The 22,179-nt window shown below is 35.5% G+C and overlaps 1 protein-coding gene across 3 annotated transcripts in view; it reads left to right on the top strand.

Annotated features, from left to right (window-relative positions):
* Positions 1 to 22,179, top strand: part of LOC111486905 (sodium/hydrogen exchanger 8) — a 46,206-nt gene that overhangs the window by 2,602 nt on the left and 21,425 nt on the right. For all 3 annotated transcript variants that reach the window (XM_023134067.1, XM_023134069.1, XM_023134068.1), the window contains 8 exons: positions 2,214 to 2,266; positions 2,339 to 2,404; positions 7,296 to 7,340; positions 13,230 to 13,282; positions 14,307 to 14,491; positions 15,545 to 15,592; positions 15,688 to 15,795; positions 20,708 to 20,939. In XM_023134067.1, the coding sequence (XP_022989835.1) occupies positions 2,214 to 2,266; positions 2,339 to 2,404; positions 7,296 to 7,340; positions 13,230 to 13,282; positions 14,307 to 14,491; positions 15,545 to 15,592; positions 15,688 to 15,795; positions 20,708 to 20,939 (790 nt within the window). The remainder of the gene's footprint in view (positions 1 to 2,213; positions 2,267 to 2,338; positions 2,405 to 7,295; positions 7,341 to 13,229; positions 13,283 to 14,306; positions 14,492 to 15,544; positions 15,593 to 15,687; positions 15,796 to 20,707; positions 20,940 to 22,179) is intronic.

Genomic DNA, 22,179 nt, shown 5'->3' with positions numbered 1-22,179 from the left:
ATGTATCTGTTAATTAGTCTAGGCATGAATACAAATTAGTACTGTTATTTGAAAGGAATTGCATATTAGAAGTATTTTCAATTAGTTCTCAATGTATTGTGTTTAAGAAAACCCTGATTGGTGAATGGTTTGGCATTCTCTAATGGAGGAAGACTCCTTATCGCACAAGGTAACTGATAAAAGGAATGGCAATGTTCCTCCTGGCTGGTTTACTCTGAAACAATGTACAAAAGTGAGTAGATGCATGAGGATGCTTATTTCAAGCTTCTATAAACAAGTCAATCAGATGTTTGATTTGATATGGGTAAAGGAGAATGTATGAATTTTCAGGCTGACTTGTGAGTTGCCTACTCGCTGCTTCGCTCTAATTTCCTTGACCTCTTTTGTTGGACCTTCAAACTGTTGTCAAGGAGATCAAAGATGAGTTTGGGTGTGGGACTGGCATTTGACAACCTTTAGAACTTGAAATTGGGAATGAGCTGAAATTTTGGCTTTACTGAAAAATGTTTGATCCTAACAAGCAAACAGATAATTGACTGTGGGTAGGGTGCTTTGGTGAGTTGTCCTCATAGTCTTATATTCTCCATGCTTACTACCGAGGACAATATTGTATAAAACTAATTGCGTGCTGGATACTTGGAGGGACTAGAATCATAGTCTACAGAAATCAAGCATGGGATATAAAGGCTCCCCAATTAATACTAATATTATTGAAATAGAAATGCTTGTGCTTGGGTAAGGTGAACCGCTCTTCCCAACTTCTTAGCTAAACCATCAAACTCGTTGATTACGCTCTCTTGACTTCAAAAACCCAAACCAAGAGCACCCTCGGGAACAAAGCAAGCCTCTATAGAAGCTGGAAGTATCTTCTAAAGCAGAATAAGGCCACTTTTGAGCATAATCCAAATAAGAATACTGATCTTCTTAGGGCTCTTTGATTTCCTTATAGCTTCAAACTACTCTGAGAAATCCTTCCGAAGTTTTAACAGCTGAAACATCAATTATCCAACCCCATGGAAATTTGAAACGCTCAACCCACTGCTTCCAAATTAGCCGACAATGATGTAAACACATCAATTTCAGTATCCTACAAATTATTCTAGTACCAATCTACCAATGGCACCCCAGTGGTTGAAAACAAAAGAAAAAGACAAGGGATCCATCCTGAGCAGATTTGGAAAGCATATTTTGAAAGGAAATAATTTATGCTTTCCATGCCAAGCTTCAAAGAAGTAATCTCTCCCAACCTCCGTTGTCTAGGTATATTGACCCAAGGATGTCAAAAACAAAGATTTTTCTACCCTATCGTATTGCAATCTTATGCCAAGCAGATTTGACTAGGCCGTACTCGTCCCCCTTGTATTCCATGAAATTATCTTCATGTCTCCAAGTTTTTAGCGTGAAAAAAGGGAACAAACTTGGTCAAATCATAACCTATCAAGTTCACGGAATCATTGGATCGCATTTAATACTTTTGGGCTTAATTTCGAATAAAGAAATCCCTACTTCCTCAAAGTATTTCAAGAAATCCATACGGTTAGAATCAGTGACAGGGGCATCGAACTCCTCAATAGATTTTAAAGTTAATCCTTGATGAGCCAATCTTGAAACTAGGACCATTAATATTAAGATTAAGCTCATTGTGAGGAGCCTCTAAACTAGGTGCTGTAATAACTTCATTTGATAGTGTCATAAATTCCAATTTTTTATGCATCTTCAATATTCACAAAGCTTAGATCCTTAGTTTCCTAGTAATTTCTCTCTGATGCAATGCTACTCTTGCTGAAATCAGAAATCTTGCAAGCCTTCCTCCAGAGAAAGCTATTTCAAAATTTATTATTGTAGACATGACATCCTTTTGGTTGGGTTGGTGCCTCATCTTCCCCTCCCTTTTTTATTTTTCTTTTTCGGTTTCTTGAATACCTCATTCTACCGTGACTGATTAATTAATTATAGTTTTATTATTTATTTTTTTTAAAGATAATCAACACATCATACTATTGAAGGAGTGTTTGTTCTTTGTGATTCTATTGATCTTTCTCTCTTCTCTTTCTTCTTTCTTCTTTTAACAAATTAACATTTATAACCAAACTGTTATCAACATTATTTTTAGCAGTAATATTTGAACTTGGTTCTTTTTCAATCATTTATTTATTAATTCTTTTGAGCTTTTCCTCGTCTCTTGCATTGGATTATTGTCATGTGCATGATAGGCTCAAGAGGGAGTTGATGTTTCTGGTGTTTTGGCGGTGATGACATTAGGAATGTAAGTTTATTTGCCTATGATACACCATCTGAATTTAGAGGATACATTTCCTGATGTTTAGTCTATTACTAGGTTTCATGCTGCAGTTGCAAGAACAGCTTTTAAGGGCGATGGTCAACAAAGCTTACATCATTTTTGGTATATTTTTCCACTGTGATTATTATTTCTCTTTATCAATTGATCTAACTAGATCATTATTAATAAAAAGCTTATCTTTCATGGTTCCAATGATTCATGCATCATGGACAGATGTTTCTTATGTTCTTTGATGAGTTTAGTTCTCTCATATATCCTTTTTGTGATATGTGAGAGTGCTAAATAATGGTAAAATAAATATGGATTAATTTCACATTAATTTTGTATTTCTAATGGTCATTATAAATAACCTTAGTATCTGACTGTGTCTTTGGTATGAAAAAAATTATATTTCGCATTAATATTATATTTATTATTGTCAATGTAAATTATCATGCTTGCTTTTCATATTAATTTTCAGAGAGATTTGAGAGAGGTACATGTGTCTTTTATAATAACTAACTAAATTTCTGGATATTAGGTAAGATTAAATCTGAACAAATTCTAGATACTAAGTAACAATAAATCTAAATAAATCCCTAAATACTAGGAAACAATACATAAAAATTAGGGAGGTTCACTATTTCCTTTATTTAATAGGACACAAATATCTCCTAACTTAAGGCTAGGAATATTACAAATATTCCTAAAATCAAAGTCATTCCTTCAACACTCCTCTAGTTGAGAAATAGATATCATCCGTTTTCTGTTTGGATACTAACTCATGAAACATTGAACTATGAAGTCCTTTTATTTGTATATCTACTAGTTGAAGTTGTGAGGACACAACAGTAATGCATACTATCCCCTTCTCTAATTTCTCCTTGTTAAAATGTCAATTAATTTCAATATGTTTTGTCCTATCACGTTGGATAGGAGTATAGGAGTATGTGCAATATTGATAGCTGATTTGTTGTCGCAATATAACTTTATCGGACCTTCTCCCTTAATCTTTAAGTCATAAAGGATTATCTTCAATCATAAGAGTTCACATCACTCTTGTGCAATATCTTGATATTCTGATTCGACAGGATCTAGTCACCACGTTTTGCTTTTTCTCTATGTTACCAAATTACCTCCAAGAAAAGTACAATGCCCCATTGTAGATCTTCTGTACACTATTGAGCCAGCATAGTCAAGATTGGTGTAAACTTCCAATGCAAGAGAATTCTTTCGTTTGAACAAAATTCCTTTTCCTGAAGTTCCTTTCAGGTAACGCAATAATCTATATGTTGCTTGAAGGTGAGGCTCCTGCGGATCATGCATGAATTGACTAATTACACTCCTCGAGGATGCTATGTCTAGTCAATTGTGAGCTAGATATATAAACATCTCTATTAACCTCTGGCATATTTCTCTATATACTGCAAGCTCTTCTTTTGACTCTCACAATTTTTGATCGTTTTTTCTTGTTTCTAAAAATAAATCCATCACATATTTCTATTGCGATATGAAAATACCCTAACTTGAGTATGCTACTACAATACCAAGAAAGTACTTTAACCTTCTAAGTTCTTTGATCTCAATTTCTTTCATCAATTTTTAACTGAGTTCAAGTTTTTCTTCTTCATTATCTCCATTGATTATGATGTCATCTACATATACTAGTAGCACACTGTAACTCCCTTTGATTTTGAATGCTTGACAGAGAGATTGTGATCTCCTTGACTTTTCTTATACTCATAGTCTTTCATTACATTTGTGAATCTTCCAAACCATGCCCTTTGATGATTTTTTAGTCCATACAGCGCCTTTCTCAATATGCACAGTTCACATATTGAGCTTTCAAATCTTGGAGGATGGTCATGTAGATTTTCTCATTTAGATTGCGATTTCCTCATTTAGATTGCAATGAAGAAATGCATTCTTCACATTATACTATGAAAGCTCCAAATTTAAGTTGGCAGCCAAGTATAACAATATTTTTACGGTGTTCATCTTCGCAATTGGGACAATTGTCTCCTAGTAATCTATACAGTAAACTTGAGTATATCCCTTAGCTTCTAACCTTGTCTTAAACCTTTCCAGCGTTCCATCAGCCTTGTACCATTTGTTATTTTTTCAAGGGCATGCATTTCTTCTGCATAGCATCCTTCCATTCTCTTTTGGATAAAGCTTTAGAAACTGTATTAGGTATAACAACTTAATGTAAACTCACAATGAAACTCTTGTGTGGTGGGGATAGTCTTTCAAGAGATATAGTTTGTTAAGGAGTATAAAGGCCATTTAATGCATTATCTAGCGGGTTTTCAAAGACCTATGGGTCTATCATCTATTGGTAACGGTTTTGCATCCTTATTTTGAATAGTCGGATGTTTGGACTTGTATCAGTTCTGAAATGACTGTCCTTCTAGCATATACTTGAGAAAACAATGGATCTGGAAATGGAGGTGGAACGTATGGTTCAGTTGGTGACTCTATGGTAGTAGGGGAGGACTCATAATTTACGATAGTAGGTACTCATAATTAGATTCGATAACAAGTATGGACTTAATAACTGGTTCTGTGTGCTGGTTATTCAGTGTCCAGGGGGTTCAATAGTTTCCAAAGGACCTTCTTCAATCTCCGTGTTCTCCATCTAAAGAGAATCCTTAAGAGTACAATGGCTTTTGCTATGTGATATGTCACATCAATTGAAGTGTAAGACTTCGTAGATGTAGGATTGTAACATTTGTACCATTTTGTGGTCGAAGTGCACCCAAATATGCAGGGTGTGAGAACATTTGATGTCCGAAAGTGAGGATGAAATTGGTTGAGGACTTCTATTAGGCTTAGGTTATTCCGGACACAAGATGGGAAATGATTAATCATGGGAGTTGCAGAAAGACTCCCTCCCCCTAGTAAGTTTTTGACATATTTTTGTAAAAAAGCAATGCTCGGGTATTGTATAAAAGGTGTTCATTTGTCATTTCGATCACTCCATTTTCTACGGTGTAATAACACACAGAATCATGGATAATGCCTTGAAATCAGAAATATGGAGATAAGGTTGGATTGAAATAATTTCTAGCTTTGTCAGAGTTTTGATTTTGATTCTAAATTGGGTCTGAATCATTGAGTGGAAGACAAAAATAATATGACTAAATATAATTTTTGTTTGAGAAGAAATAGCCATGTGACCTGAGTACAATCATCAATTAATTTGAGACAATGAGCACTAAAAATACTTGGAACAGTTGAGTGTCCCCAAATATATGGAGCAATTCAATATGAATCAAATGAAAAAGCGTAGAACTTTTATTTTGACGGATGGGAGAAAATATATGAGTATGTGTTAGTGAAAGAGGGAGTGATTGAATAGTTGATGAGAAGATTAAATTACGGATAGCAAGAATGCTCTCTATATGTTATAGAGAATACAAAAAGATATTTAGAAAATCTACCTAAAAATCTGTAGAAAATCTGGTAACAAACCAGTAAACAAATCAAATCAAAACTAAATCTAACTCATAACGTGATCTTTAACAGTATGTTTCACAAATTCGCACGTATCACAATGAAAATTAGAGACTAGAGTTCTTGAAACAAATTTGAAAATATGACTCTTAAAACTGTAAACGAGGAATGACGCATGCGACAGTGATGTAATCAAATTGCATTATTATTGGAGGAACTAAGAAATGACACGGGCGCAAGGTTAGTTTTTCTCTCAAGTAATTGCAAGTAGTACAAGTCATTCAATTCCTTAGTAAGTCCAATCGTCCATCTCGAGATCTGGTCTTGAAAAACACAACATGATAAGGAGAAAATAACACTGCAGTGTGGATAAACTTTTGTATGGAAAAGAAACTATTCGATAGTTTTGAGGTGTATGACATTTTTTAGTGTACGAGTTTGAGAAATGAATATATTGCCTACTTTCGCGATGGTGGCACTATTTCCTTTTGCCATTGTAATTTTTTGATTACTTGGACATTGTTTATATGTTTTAATTTTTTTTTTTTTAAATATTGTGAGTGAGGGGTCATGTGAGCAGTTGCACCAGTGTCTATAATCCAAGAGTTGACTTGACTTATCTCTGAAATAAGTTGATGTAAAAAGTGAATGGAGACTTACCTAAGATTGTCAAGGCACTGAAACTTGATGGTTTGTTTAGCAAGTCCAAGAACATATTCAATCTCTCAATCTCTTCATTATTGAATCCACTAGTCTTCACATGTAGCAGCTTTTGATTTGGACTCTTTTGCAATGTATTCTCGTGCTTTCATCATTCTCCCTTGTTTTCCAAACTACGAATGGACGCAAGTGAGCTTGTAGATTGATGGATGAATGGATTGATAGTAGGCTTGCTGCTACACTTGCGGTGAATGAATCTGAGAATGCTAATGCTAATGATGTGGTTTTCCTACTATGAATGCTCTTTTATGTGATCACTGATTGCTGTGAAAATGTTATATGAAGGCTATGAATGAAACTTGGTTAAGGTGGAAGATCGATAGCTATGAAGACTTCGACTAAATTTGGTAAAATGGAAGATCTGTAGTTATGAAGGTTGTGCAAATTAATTATACCTCCCATAATAGAATGACTTTGATACCAATTTGCAAATGTAAATATCTTGCTTGCTTTTCATATTAATTTTTGGAGAGGTACATGTGCCTTTTATAATATAGAAAGACTAACTAAATCCATAGATGCCAATAAATCTAAATGATTCCGTAGATACTAGGTAATAATAAATCAAAATAAATCCCTTGATACTCCGTACCACAGATAAATTAGGAAGGTCAACTACTTCCCTTATTTAATGGAATTACAGAAATATCTCCTAAGGCTAGGAATTACACAATACTTGATTTAAATCAAGGTCATTCCTTCAACCTTTGTAGTGTTTAATACTTTCTTTTCATTTTGACAAACATGCATGTTAATATAGGTTGACCAGGTCACATCCAATTGTTTTACTTGCAAATTGACACAGACTAATTTCTTATTTGAATTATCTTTTTTCCAGGGAAATGGTTGCATACATAGCGAATACATTAATTTTCATATTGAGGTGAGAGCTTGATTTGAGCATGCTTGTTTCTCTTCTCTTTGGTGATAACATAATGGTTGGCATGAGTAGATGTATCATTCTTATTGCAAACTTATTTGGTTGTATTGTGAATGCTCCACCACTTTTATGCGTTGACATGCCAATGGTGAACACGTTAATTTTAGATTGCAAGGAAATTCAGACTTGAACAGTCACCAAGTTTGTGAATGCGATATAATCTAATACTCATGAATTTTAACCTCTGGAGCTTAATTAGACCATGAGTGAGTTAACATATGGATGGTTTTATGCGATAGTTAGAATTTGTGCGAGTAAAGAAGCAAATGAGCGAGGGTAAAGGAGTATTAGAGTGCGTTCTCTCAAAATGTCCATATTTGTGATTTCATAATAGAAATTTCCTTTTTCCTTTATTTTCTCCTCTCCTGTCTTGTGTGCTAATTTCTTCAACATGATCCCATGGTTTCTCCAGCATTTATTGGAGAAGTCTTTAGGGGTTATCAGAGAGAACCTTCGTAGAGATGGTAGTATACATGGAAGCTTATGGAGTCAAGTAGCTCTGTGCTTTTTTTTTCAGGAGATGCACATCCTTCTCGAGAAAGATGTTTCTTCTTGTTAGGTTTTGACATAACTAAGCCAGAAACATAAACAATTGAAGTTCGAAGTGATAATTTATTGAATACTAAACTTGGCTCATTATAGCCTTACAAATAACCCTAAATAGAAACTAATCTGGTAAGCAAACAAGTAAGCAAACAAGTAAGCAAACAAGTAAGCAAACAAGTAAACAAACCTGGTAAACAAACGTGGTAAACAAACCTGAAAAATAATTAAACTAGATCCCTAAAAATACTCTAACTCTTTTTAACCTAATCAAATTCTTCTAACAATCCCTCCCTTGAACTTATTCTTCTATACCAAGAATTAGTTCAAGTCAGAAAATCTCTGCACACTAAGTTCTTCACCAAGTTCTTCACGCAACTTCCGAAATGCTTTCTTATGTGTTTGGAACGTCCATGTAGAATTGGATTTTTAGATAGCTTAATAGTTGAAGTATTACACACATTAGCTTTGTTCCTTCTATTTGAGAGTGACCAATCTCTTTGAGTATCCTCCTCATCCAAACAGCTTGACATGCACAGGCACTAGCAGCAACAAACTCAGCTTCTGTGGTTGATAAAGTGACTATAGGCTGCTTAAGAGAAGACCAAACTACTGCTCCTCCACTCATCATAAACACATAGCCTGAAGTACTCTTGCTATCTTCCATGTCTCCGACATAGTCACTACTAGTCAATCCATTTAAATCACTAACTCCTCCCTTTCTATAAAATACACCATAATCTATCGTACCTTTCATTGTTCCTTCTTTTTTAGAGTGACCAATCTCTTTGAGTATTCTCCTCATCCAAATAGCTTGACATGCACAGGCACTAGCAACAACAAAGTCAGCTTTTGTGGTTGATAAGGTGACTATAGGCTGCTTAAGAGAAAACCAAGCTACTGCTCCTCCACTCATCATAAACACATAGCCTGAAGTACTCTTGCTATCTTCCATGTCTCCGGCATAGTCACTACCAGTCAATCCATTTAAATCACTAACTCCTCATTTTCTATAAAATACACCATAATCTATCGTACCTTTCAAGTACCTTAAAACTCTTTTAGCTGCTGCAAAATGTTGTTGTGTTGGACATGCCATAAAATGACTAATCAAACTTACAACAAACATGAGATCAAGACGAGTAGCTGTGAGATACATCAGACTTCTCACTATTTGTTTATACAAAGTTACATTTACTTTTGCACCATTTTTATCTTTGACAATTTTCTGTCCCGAAACAATGGAATTACAAACAGAATTGTAACTTTCTATGCCAAATCGATTTAAAACTTTAGCAACATACTTTCTTTGACATATGAAAATACCATCTAATCTTTGTATTACCTCTATTCCAAGAAAAAATCTCATTTGACCTAAGTCAGTCATATCAGACTCTTTCTTCATGGAATGTTTAAACTCCTCCAACAATTCTTCATCGTCTCCAGTAAATAAAAAATCAACAACATACATGCTTACAGTAAGAATTTTACCTCCCTTCCTCTTGATGAAGAGTGTTTGCTCACTGGAACTGCTTTTGAATCCTTCCTTGATGAAGTAGGATTCTATTCGACTAAACCAGGTTCTAGGGGCTTGTTTTAATCCGTAGAGAGTTTTGGAGTTTGTACACCATCTCCTCACTTCCCTTTTTCTCATCACCGGAATCTGCTAACCATACAGGTGGATGTCGATTTCTCCCCTCCCTTAATGTCAAATCTGGTGCAATATTTACTGGAAAATTGTTTTCAACAACTAGTTCAATTGTTTTAGCAACCGATTCAGTCGTTTCTTCCGTGATTTTCCATTCTTCGTTTTCAGCAACTGGTTCAATTGTTTCAGCAGCTGGTTCAGTCGTTTCCTCTATATGATTCCTCCTCCTTCGGTTGTGTTCTTATCAATTTCAATGTTTTCCCCCAGTCCAATTTTTCCGTTGCTCTCCATTTACCCATTTTTGGAAATGGAGTCCGATGTTGCTTGCCTTTCATACATGCCTCACAGGTGGTGTTTGGATAGGCCTTTCACCATGTTTTTGTGTTTCAAGGTGCACAAGCCTTTGTAGCCGAGATGACCATATCGATGGTGTGCCAAAGTGTTGACTGATCCGTTTTGAAACTTGGAGGCATCTTTCTTCATTTATTGTGGTCGATGGTTCAGTACCCAAAATAAACTGCCGATTTGCGCTCATAATTTACTCTGCTATTTTTCCTCTTTGTGGATGATAAATGCTACATAGATCATCTTTAAACAACACTGCTACTCCTTTTTCTTGTAGTTGTCCAACGCTCAAGATATTATTTTTGAGTTCAAGTACCCAATACACATTACTAATAGTGCAACGAACCCCATGCAAAGTTAATTTCACTGCACCCTTTCCCATAACTTTCATACTTGTATTATTTCCAAGTTTGACAATGTGGGAAAATGCCTTGTCTAAGCTTGAAAACATACCTTCACTTGCACACATATGGTTTGAGCAACTAGAATCTAAGAACCAAGCATCACTCCTTCCTGCTTCATGTCTTTCCATATGAGCCATTAACAACATTTCATCATTTTCTTCCAGCTCTGCATAATTCAATTCCTTATTCATCTTTGGACATTCATATTGAAAATGACCTAACTCATGACACCTATAACATTCAACAGTTGTTTTGTTGAAAGTTGATCTTTCTCTTCCGCGTCCTCTACCCCTGTAAATTCCTCTTTCTCCATTACTTATTTCCATTCGCCCTTCGTCTTTTAGAACTTGCTCCTCCATTAATGCTGGATCTTCGAAATTTTTGTTCATGCACCACTAATGAACTTTGTAGTTCATCAATGGACATGTTATCAGTATCTTTTGATTCCTCAATGGATACTACAACATAAGTAAATTTTTCAGTCAGAGTACGCAAAATCTTTCTACAATTTTCTTGTCTGGCATATCTTCTCCATTACTTCTCATCTTGTTGGAGATTATCATCACTCTTGCAAAATAATCTGTGATACTTTCATCATTCTTCATCTCTAGGATTTCAAATTCTCTCCTTAGTGCATTAAGAAGAGATTTCTTCACTTTTTGGTTTCCACCAAATTTTCGCTTCATTGAGTCCCAAACACTCTTGGCTGTGCGACGATCCAAGATTTGTTCAAAGACAGTATGATCAATTTCCTGGAAGAGGTTATGCTTTACTTGGTGATCTTTGAGTCTAGCATCATCAAGTGACTCTTTTGTGCCTCAGTCAACGTTGTTCCTTCCTCTGGTTCTGAGAAACCAATCTCCACCACGCTCCATAGACCTTTTGCTTTGAGCAAATTTTCTATCAGCTCACTCCAATGATCATAGTGACCATCGAAGTGAGGGATCCTCATTAAAACTTTGTCTTCACTCATACTCTCTCTATTTGATCACTAAAAAATTGCGGCTCTGATACCAATTGTTAGGTTTTGACATAACTAAGCCAGAAACATAAACAATTGAAGTTCGAAGTGATAATTTATTGAATACTGAACTTGGCTTTTTATAGCCTTATAAATAAGGCTAAATAGAAACTAACCACAAATCTTGGAAACCGAAACAAATCTGGAAAACAAATCTGAAAAATAATTAAACTAGATCCCTAAAAATACTTAACTCTTTTTGACCTAATCAAATTCTTCTAACACTTCTTACTAAAAAAGATTTAATCATGATTTTTCTCAAACGAGGAATTATAGCATAAACCTCCTCGATGATAGATCAGATGGAGTCAAAGTGTCATCTAGACTTTGGAAGAGCCGGTCAAGAAATCTTTCTATTTGATCCTGTGCAGTAAAGAGCAATATGTTGTAGCTTTGAAGGACTCCAAACTTTGGAAGAGGACGGTCATGGAATCTTCCAATTTGAGGTCGAGCAGCAATAGTATGTGGATGGATCACATATATGAGAAGAAAGGGTTTCCTTAAAAAGAAATAAAAACTTTTACTAAGAAATAACCCGTATGAGCACTTAGAGAAAATACATTCCTACATAACCTCACCTTCACTCATTTACGATTTCACTCACTTGCATAAGATGTCTTACTCTCACCTATTTTCTATTGCACTCACTTGTGTAAGATATGAGTACAAGCTTCTTATTTATAATTAAAAGTTTCTTTGTGGCGTAAGAGTAAAAAAAAAAAATGAAAATTCTAGACCTTTTATGGAGCCTAATGCTCTTTAGATTTTTTCCTGGAAGTCTAACCAAATCCAAAGACTCCTTGGAGTCCAAAACATATTATTAAATCTGAGATATATCTGGAGTACTTGAGATATTTGTTTAGAATCATTAAGATATCTCTAGAGAAGTTAGTGTTGTATATTTATTTTAACACAATATAAGGGCATATTTATTTGGAGTCTTTCCGAGTTTAAACCTAACATAAATATTAACTAAACAGAACATTAACTTTTCTGGGGCATTTAACTTTCCACAAAACATGAACCATACTTTTCGGTATAGAAGGGCCACCTGAAAAACTTTAGACAATAAACTAACTGAAAAGGTACCCCCCATTCAAATTCTAACTACTTTGGTCTTCTCTTTCAACAACTGAAACACCTACAACCAGCTTGGTAAATCACAAAAATCACTCACGTACTAATCTTTTAGGTTTCTTTTCACATAAACTATCCATGATATTGAATTATTCTAGCTTCAAATTCTGCCATATCTTTATTTTGTGAAATTTCAAAAAGACTAGGAATTTTCTTCCTGAGCTTTATTTTCTCCCTGTGCGACGTTACTATACCATCTCACTCTTGGATTTTTTTTTTTCACCCTTTAATTCCTTTGGGATGTGACAAGAAACACCTTACAAAACGTTGGCATACTATCTTATCATAGAATAAGGATTGAGTAATTCATGATACGTCTGAGATTGGGTAATTTTATACTTGGCTCCGTTTACTTGTTTCCTCTAGCCATTTGCCCATCGTTTGGAGGTAAACCTTTTTATTTGTTACGAGGTTTGAAAAAATTGTCCTTTCGTAGGACCTTTCCTACTTCTCTACATCAATTTAGGACTTATAGCCTATGAGATAGTCATTTTTCATTGTATTTCTTGGTGTTAATCTGCCTTCTCTTCTCAGACTAATACGTAAGCTATTTAGGTCTGATAAAATAAAACCCACGAGCTAGTTAGTTCATGTTACTTCTTGCCTTCAAAGCAAGTATAGGGTGTAAGAGTTTCCATTATGAGTCCTTTAATTCCAGTCTCTTATGTAACTTTTCTTCACTGTGTTCAACGAAAGTTAATTCCAAATAAAATAGTTAATAATTTCTTTTGCAGTGGAGTTGTTATAGCTGAAGGAGTTCTTGGAAGCGAAGGAATTCTTAATGATGGTAAAGCTCTCGGTTTATAAAAGCTTTCTTCTTTCCTGACTAGTACAGATATAAGCCCCATGTAACTTGGGAATTGTAAATAATGGGTATGTTATGACACACTCTTATTATGACGGGCCTTGCTGATTTAAGATGGTATCAAAGCATAAAACCTCATGTAACTTAGGGAATTGAAAATTATGGATATAATGTAACTCATATTAATAAAATAGGCTTTAGTGATTTAACATGATATTAGAGCATAAATTAAATTTACTGTTACTCATCAACTTAAGCGTTCAAATTCAATAGTGATTAAATATGGAACCGCGTGCATATTTAATCACGATTGTCATGTCTTCGCATGCATATTTACTGTTATTCGGACTCTTGTCATGTCTTCTTTTCTCCAAAAGCTTGACCTGGAACCGCGTGCATCACCATATCTGCTGTCAGATTAGAAGGGAATTAACAATTAAAACTAAACAGAACTAAAATATTACTCCAAAATACTCTGCATTTTTTCTTTTGAAATGCCTCAAGAATAGAAGGGAAAATAAAGAAAGAAAATACGTTTGGGGGAACGGGTTGTTTTAGTTTAGTTGAAGGCCTCAAATCATAAATCTCTCTCTGGTTTGTCTATTACTTATTTCTTCAAGGATATTTGTAAACATTTGGATGCATCTACATCCCTGGCTTTGTATTTTTCTGTTTTCTAATCATCTTTTCACTCCTATTTGTTTGAGAAAAACAATCTTCAAACATTTTTGGAGTTTGTATCCTTTGAACATTTTTGTTCCTTTTTATTTATCAATGAAAATATCATGTCTGGTTAAAAAAAAGAAAAAAAAAAGGAAAAAAAAAAAAAAAAAAGAAACGGAAGAAGAAAGAAAAGAAAGGAAATTGAGGAGAGAGAGTGAGGGTAAGACTCGGTTGAGAAGGGTTGTGATATACTAGTACTTTTATTACTATCTTAAATATATTTAATGGGTGGATTTTGTCATTTTATTTTTCCAAGGCTCAAACTACTATTTTTATGTCACAGGAGCATCATGGGGCTTCCTCATTCTGCTTTATGCATATGTGCAAGCATCTCGAGTAATAGTTGTTGGAGTACTGTATCCATTTCTGCGGTATTTTGGATATGGATTGGATTGGAAAGAAGCCACAATACTGACGTGGTCAGGTCTGCGTGGAGCTGTTGCTCTGGCACTTTCATTGTCAGTGAAGGCAAGCTTTTCAAATCAATGCTAATACTGCATCTTCATTACATGTTTATAAACTGATCATCTTCTCACCTAAGTAATCATCAATATGTTTTCCCAATTGCTAGCACTTCAATTTTGTTGGTGACAACTAAAATATTTCACAAATCACTGGGATTGAAAAACTAAAAATTCAAGTTCTTGGAATTTTTAACTCAATAGAAAACAAAAGAAAAGGTGTGAAAGTAACCAATGGATCAAATGAATCTCTTCACGGAATTTGCATCTATGTAAATTGTTGAAGTATGAGTTGATTGAATGACAATTCGTATAATTCAAGATAAAGTGTAAAGGATATGGCACAAAGTTACATTTCAACCTTTGAAGTTAACATTTTGATACTATCAAGTTGATATCTTGTTGACACAATATGACCAGACATAGTCAAATCTAATAGTTTTAGCTTTTGAGCTAGCAGTAGTTATCGTAGTACAAGATCAATAAATGCACACTTTTGTTTTTTTTACTTGTTCAAATATTATCAGTACACCCTGGAATTCATTAATTAACTTAGATTTAAGTTTACCCACGTGTTGAGGATAAAATAAGGACAAAGTTCATTCTAACTTAAGATTTTAAGCTTCAGGGATTAATGGTAATTGAACATTCATCTAATGCCCCCTTGGCCAACGGATCTTCTGGTCTTCTGGATGTACGGTTGAAAACAACTCTCTGTGGGAAACACTCACACTCTTTATTAAGACCTATCGAGAAGAGAATACTGGACACTTTGTAGAATACTACTACTTCATATTGCTTGGGATTTCTTGGGATGAAAAACTAGGTAGGGTGGAGGGGTATTTATACTATACCCTACGCAATATACAATGGGCTCGTACAATTATTGAGCTTGACTCTATTGGGCTAGTGATGATATTTTAACACGTCTTTATGTGACAACTCAGAAATCTGGGATGTAAATGGAAGACCTTTCGTTTATGACCATAGTCCTATGCTCGAAGATATTATTAGCAATATTCTTATATACCTTTTAATTTGTAAACTCTTGTTATTTCAGCGATCAAGTGACCAGTCATTGTACATCAGTTCAGAAACTGGAACTCTGGTTAGTAGTTGGAGCTTTTAATGTTTTCACCTAAGTTTATATTAATATTGGAAGAAGAATTGGGGATTAAAGATTGGCACTTTTTTCCGTCACAGTTTGTTTTTTTCACGGGTGGAATCGTATTCATGACACTTATTGTAAATGGTTCGACCACACAATTCATTTTACATCTTCTACATATGGACAAGCTCTCCGTGGCTAAGGTGAAACTCTGTTTGATCTTTTAAATGCAACTTTTGAATTTCTCCCCCCTCATTGATGGAGTCCTTTGGTTTATATCTTCCTTCTCTCTGTCTGCTGGTTCTAATTGTATTTTGTAATGATCTTTTTGCATTTCAGTTATTTATTGGTAAACATGTAGATTATTGAATCTTTGAAAAAGGAATGCATCATCAAAGTTCTTCATTTAAGTACCCTACACGACAGATGCCTTGCAGGGATGTTTTGACAGCTTTCACTATAGCCATATAGACCGCCATCTAATTCTTCAACCATCCATTTACTTCTTTTATTCATACTTCAATAAATCACTGACACTCGCATAATAGAAAAATGCCGACCCACTTGTACACACTTCTGACACGCTTTTTTGCGTGTCTATCTATTATTATAAAAGCCAGGACACAAACATTTCAAAGACACGCTAATGAATTTATTTCTTATAAAAAAAAAATTGAGTTTTAAAGTCTAATGAGGCCATTTAAAAAAAAAAACAAAGTCCAATATCAAGTTAATAACTAAGCCCAATGAGTATTTAGCCCGAAAAAACAGGTTTTCAACCTTTTCCATCATCCACCATCCCTTAGGTCTCTACTGCTGTTATCTACGAAAAGACAATTGGATATTGTTAGATGTTGGCGGTTATTTCATCTTTAATCTTTATAATGTTTTTAATGAATTGTATGATGTTTAAAGGTAGAAAGTTACATTAAAAGCATTAAATATTCATACTATGTCTAAGTATGCACACACACACACATCTTTTTATTATAAAATTAACGTGTCTTCAATGTGTGGTGTCCTTTTTTGAAAATTGACTTGTCGCGTGTTTGTGCTTGTGCTTCTTAGCTTTAATACCCCTTGCATTTATACTTTAGAATTTTTTTTTCCTCACTTGTGAGTTTGGAAATTGGCATGCCTTGTGTCACAAGCACACTTCTAGGACTCATGAAGCGATTGTGTGATACATACTATTCAACTCTCACTTGGATTTTCTATCTTGTAGCATCTACCCTATTCTTGGAAACAGTTTTAGAAAAGGAGGTTAGAGGAAGTTTTGGAAAGAATTTTTGAGAAAATAGATGTTGTATGATAGCAGTAATAAGAGACAATAACAATGTTGATAACATATAACCCAAGTAGGAAGATTTGACAACTAGTTGTAGCCTTCTATAATACATTATAAGGCAAAGTGTATTTGGTTGGTGTGGACATCTCAATTGGTGAGGAGTCATATGGCAACAAAACTACAAGAAAAGTGAATAATATGTTAGAATGAAAGATGTACAATGAAAGTAAGCTAAAAGGTTTGGAACAAGCATGTGGCTATGTGAAACACGACCTGCATAAACATGACTGTGACATTCTTCCTCACTTAATTAGTAGACGTCCCTGTCAACTAACTCTACTCAAACTCATCAATCTGTACAGTGGCTGATTTTAGGTCTTCAGCCTGCTCCCAACTTATCTCTGCATCGGAAAGCCCCTTCCACTTTACTAGGAAGTCTTGCACATCTCTTCACGACTTGTTGGCTCGTCGTGTCCTCTTAACTAAAATCTTTTTGATTTCTTTATTGACAGTATTCTTCACCATGACTGAAGGCCTAATTTCTCGTTGCGATCGAACAACCTAGTTTGGATGATAGAGTTTCAAATTACTTACATGGATGACAAGGTGAATCTTCATCCAAGAAAGAAGTTGAACTCTATGGTTTTACTTTCCTAAAATAGATTCACCAAGAAAGAAGTTAAACCCGATGGAAACTTTCCTAAAATAGGAGTTGTTCTAGCCTGAACTTTGAAGGTACTTGGTTGCCTATTTGGAATTCCAAGGGACGTTGCTTCTGATCAACCCACTTTTTCATACTTTAGACACCTCTAAATTGGCACGAGCTACCTCAAGCGTTTGTTTACACTCTTTATTGAAGTTGTAAGTTTGGTGACTTTTTCCTACATAAGGATAATCAACAACATGTGGCATGTGCGGCTGTCTCTCGTACAAAATCTTGAAGGGGGTTCTTCCCATTGAGGAACTTTTTTGAAATGTGAAGAACTAGGCTAAGTCGAGCTCATATGCTCTTCAAGTATGTTATTGAGGTGTTTGGTTTATCCATGAGTTTGGATGTGGTAAAGGGGAAAAGATATTCAAGTTTGAGCCTAACAGGCTGAAAAACTTTGTCTAGAAGGTCCTCGTGAATTAGCAATCTCTGTGTGATGTCCCACATTAGTTGGGGATGAGAACAAAATACCCTTTATAAGGGTGTGGAAACTTCCCCTAGTAGACACGTATTAAAGCCTTGAGAGGAAGCCCAAAAAGGAAAGCCCAAAGAGGACAATATCTGCTAGCGGTGAGCTTGGGCTATTATAAATGGTATCAGAGCCAGACACCGGACGGTGTGTCAGCCTTCTTGTTGTTCCCCAAAGGGGGTAGACACGAGGCGTCGTGCCAGTAAGGACGTTGGGTCTCAAAGGGGGTAGATTTGGTGCGGGTCCCACATCGATTAGAGAAAGGAACAAGTGCCAGCGAGGACACTGGGCTCCGAAGGGGGGTGGATTGTGATGTCCCACATTGGTTGGGGAGGAAAACAAAACACCATTTATAAGGGTGTGGGTTTCCCCTAGCAGACGAGTTTTAAAGCCTTAAGGGGAAGCCCGAAAGGGAAAGCCCAAAGAGGACAATATCTGCTAGTAGTGGACCTGGGCCGTTACACTCTGTCACTAACAATGTTTTTTGGAACACCCCACAACTTAACATACTTAAAGAATAATTGGGCTGTAATTTGGCTAAACGCATCTTTGGTGTTGGGATAAACATTGCATATTATGAGAATTTGTCGACAATGAGGAGGACCACTTCGAACTCTCCAACCTTAGAGGAGTGGGTGATGAAATCGAGGGAGACACTCTCCCATGACCTTGTAGGCATGGGCAAGAGTTCTGGCAACTTTGCAAACTTTCTCTTTCAACTTTGTTGGCAGATGAGATAGGTCTTGATGAACTACATAACATTGTCATGGAGGTTTGACCAGTAACACTCGTTTCAGCATGGCATTAGTTCTTTGCTAACCCATGTGGCTTTCCCATAAAGTATCATTACATAATTTTAACAGCTTTCTCAGGTTCCCAGCACGTTTTCTTTTAGTGAGTAGAAGATAATCTTCCACTCAAAAAATGTCGGGTTTTTCCTTCCTTAGCTAGCTGATTTATGGCTTGGGTAGTAGGATCTTTCAACAAGTGTTCCTTAATAGCCTGACGAGTTGTTGCATTTGATCTACTGGCCTACAAGAGGACTAGCATGCACATGGTCGCATGTTCGCTGTTATGACTAAGAGCATCGGCTGCTTGATTAGCCCAATCGGGCTTATCTTTGAACAAGAAATTGAACTCAACGAGATATTCTACCATCTAGTTTGCTTCAATGATAATTTTGGTTGGTTGAAAAAGTGACGGGCTGTTAATAGTCTTATGCTCAAATTGCACAATATCATACCGTTGTGGAGGTCCATGGTTCCTAACACATCGTCCACTGCTTCAACATGTCTAACATCGACTCAAATTTTCTTCATCCATTAGATGCATTGTCACCACCATAGCTTTAACTTCTTCTGTCTCCATATCACTGGCTTAGGTATTGATCGAGGTCAAAGATAAAGTTATATAGGACCTTGCATCTCCAATCACGCATAAGGGCTTAGGCTCTGGGATCTTTACCTTGTTGAATTGGATTGCACCCCCTCCTTGGGTTCGGTTCACCATTGCTCTCATGGTGAAATTTAATTTGGCACTTAGATTCGCCACCTCAGCCTTGACAACATCAAAGGTAATCTTCACATCTTTAGAAAGGTCTGGACTATTGCTTTTTTTTAGGAGCTTGTAGAGCAATGGAGCCCATCGAGCTATTACCATGCTTGAAACTACTGAACTTTAAACATCAACTATTGGACGAATGTCATGTCTAAGCGATCAGCTACTGCATCAATCTTGTTGACTTTGATACAAATCTCATCTAGGAGAGATTCTAGATATCGAACATTATCAATGGCTTCTTCCAAAATTAAGCATATGCGCTTCGATCTTGACTAACTGGTCAGTATGAGACTTGTACAATTATTTTGTCATGGACTTGTTTATTGATTTCATTTTTATGAGCCAACTCGACTCTGATACTAACAGTTACAACTGCACTTCTTCGAGACTCACAAAGTGATAGTGTGACATTCACTCTCGCCTTCAAGTAAGTTAGCCAAATCAAACTTGGACTGCCGGTGGCACAAATGGTCTATCTCATAGCCTCTACCCCTATTCTAGAAAAATGGTATTCTAAAACAGGGTTAGAGAATGTTTTGAAAAACGTTTTGGATAGCATTTTTGATAATATGCTAGCAAGAAATAAGAGATAACAACAACATTGATAGCATATAACTCAGATAGGAAGATTTGAAAATTAGTTGTATCCCCTTAAAAGTCCATTATGAGCCAAATTGCCTTTGTCAGCTGTAGATATCAGAAGTGTCAATGAGTTATACGCCAACAAAATTACAAAGAAGGTAAATAACTATGCTTGAATGAAAGACATACAATGAAAGTTAGGTCACGGACAACACGTCTTGGATAAGATGACCGTGACACCCAACACGTGGTTATCAATAACAATTACAAAGGAAAAAATAGCATTACAAGGGTTTGAAGACAAAACCTCTTACTCTAATACCATGTTTGAACCCAAAAGCTTAAACTAATAGTTGATGGTCAATTTAATTTTTTTATTCACACTTTCTCACTTTCATTCTCATTCCCATCAAGCAAATGCAATCATCTTTCGATGAGTTTTTCAATAAATAAAATGATTAAGACTACTAGTCTTTTTTCACTTATATTTTTGTCTAAACATTACAGAAACGCATATTGGATTATACAAAATATGAGATGTTGAACAAAGCATTGGATGCCTTTGGAGATCTTGGAGATGATGAGGAACTGGGACCTGCAGACTGGCCTACAGTGAAAAGACATATCACAAGTCTCAGTCATGTGGAGGGGGAACCGCTGCACCCCCACAATGCATTTGAAAGTGATCAAAACGTTGACTCGATGAATTTGAGAGACATTCGTATGCGACTTTTGAACGGTAATGTATTTCTGTTAGTTTATTTGTTTCACAATTTGCAAAATTAAAACACGATGCCATTTTCTTTATTTAACCTAGTTAACATGTTTAAGCTGGAACAAAATCTTGTCACCTTCCATTTAGTGATATCAATTCAGGTTAAATGTTTCATTTGATGAAAACTGTGGGGTTTAAAACATTTTGAAGTTCAAATTGCTTGGAGGAAGTCGTGTATAGTATTTTGGGAAGTTTTGTAGACACAAACCATTTAGGATTTTGAGTATGTCAATTTTTCTTAATTGGTATAGAAGGTACAAGATTCAATTCAGAGTCATACTTTTGGACTTTTGTTTTGGTATAAGTACAGTGTTCATGGATCAAACTAATTACTTCAAAGGATGCAGACTGAACAGCTTATTTAATAGAGAAATGGAAGAAGATGGCCAAATTACCTTATATGGAGTTGTTAAACAAAAGTTTTGGCTTATAAATAAAAGAATGACAAGATAACTACAACAATAAATGAAAGATAAATGTATCAAAATAAAATAAGAATCTATATATGATAGAACACGTTAAGTGTCACCATGTATAAGCCAATGATATAAAGATGGGCTTGATTCTCAGCCTTATGTGTGAAGGCTAAGGTTGGAGCCGAATGGGGTAAATTCTAACAGCTGCAGAAGTATTAAAAGTTTACCATGTATAAGCCAATGATATAAACTTGATGGGGCTAAATGACTGAACCCGTACTGTTGAAAGCACATTCTCAGCCCTTTTGTTGGGTTTTAACTTGTAAGTTGTTGGTCCCTTTCTTTGTAAACATTTGCCCATTGGCCTCCTTCTTCTTGTGTACAGAAACATCCTCTTCCATTTTTTATGGTGCTTGTACTCGACGTGATGTTAATGAATACAATATTTTGTGCAAGTTTTCAAGCTTAACAGCTGTAAAAGAGCACAAGTTGATGTTGAAGAAAAAAAAACCTTGATTTAAGGAATATTTGTGTAATCCCATTAAATAAGAGAAGTAGTTAATCTTATCTATATTAGTTAATCTTATCTATATTGTTACATATTAATTAGAGATTTATTTAGATTTATCTTATCTTGTTACTGTATAATTTATTTTATCATTTGTGTACTATAAAAGACAAATGTACCTCTCTCAGTGAAGCTGGCTTCATAGCCGCCGACCATCCATTGTGATAAGTTTCATTAGGAGCCTTCATAATTGTTGATCTTTTGTGTATTACCAAGTCCA

Source organism: Cucurbita maxima, unplaced genomic scaffold (genome assembly GCF_002738345.1).
Source record: "Cucurbita maxima cultivar Rimu unplaced genomic scaffold, Cmax_1.0 Cma_Scf00012, whole genome shotgun sequence".
Classification (NCBI taxonomy): Eukaryota; Viridiplantae; Streptophyta; class Magnoliopsida; order Cucurbitales; family Cucurbitaceae; genus Cucurbita; species Cucurbita maxima.
This window is presented reverse-complemented; position numbering and strand designations above follow the sequence as displayed.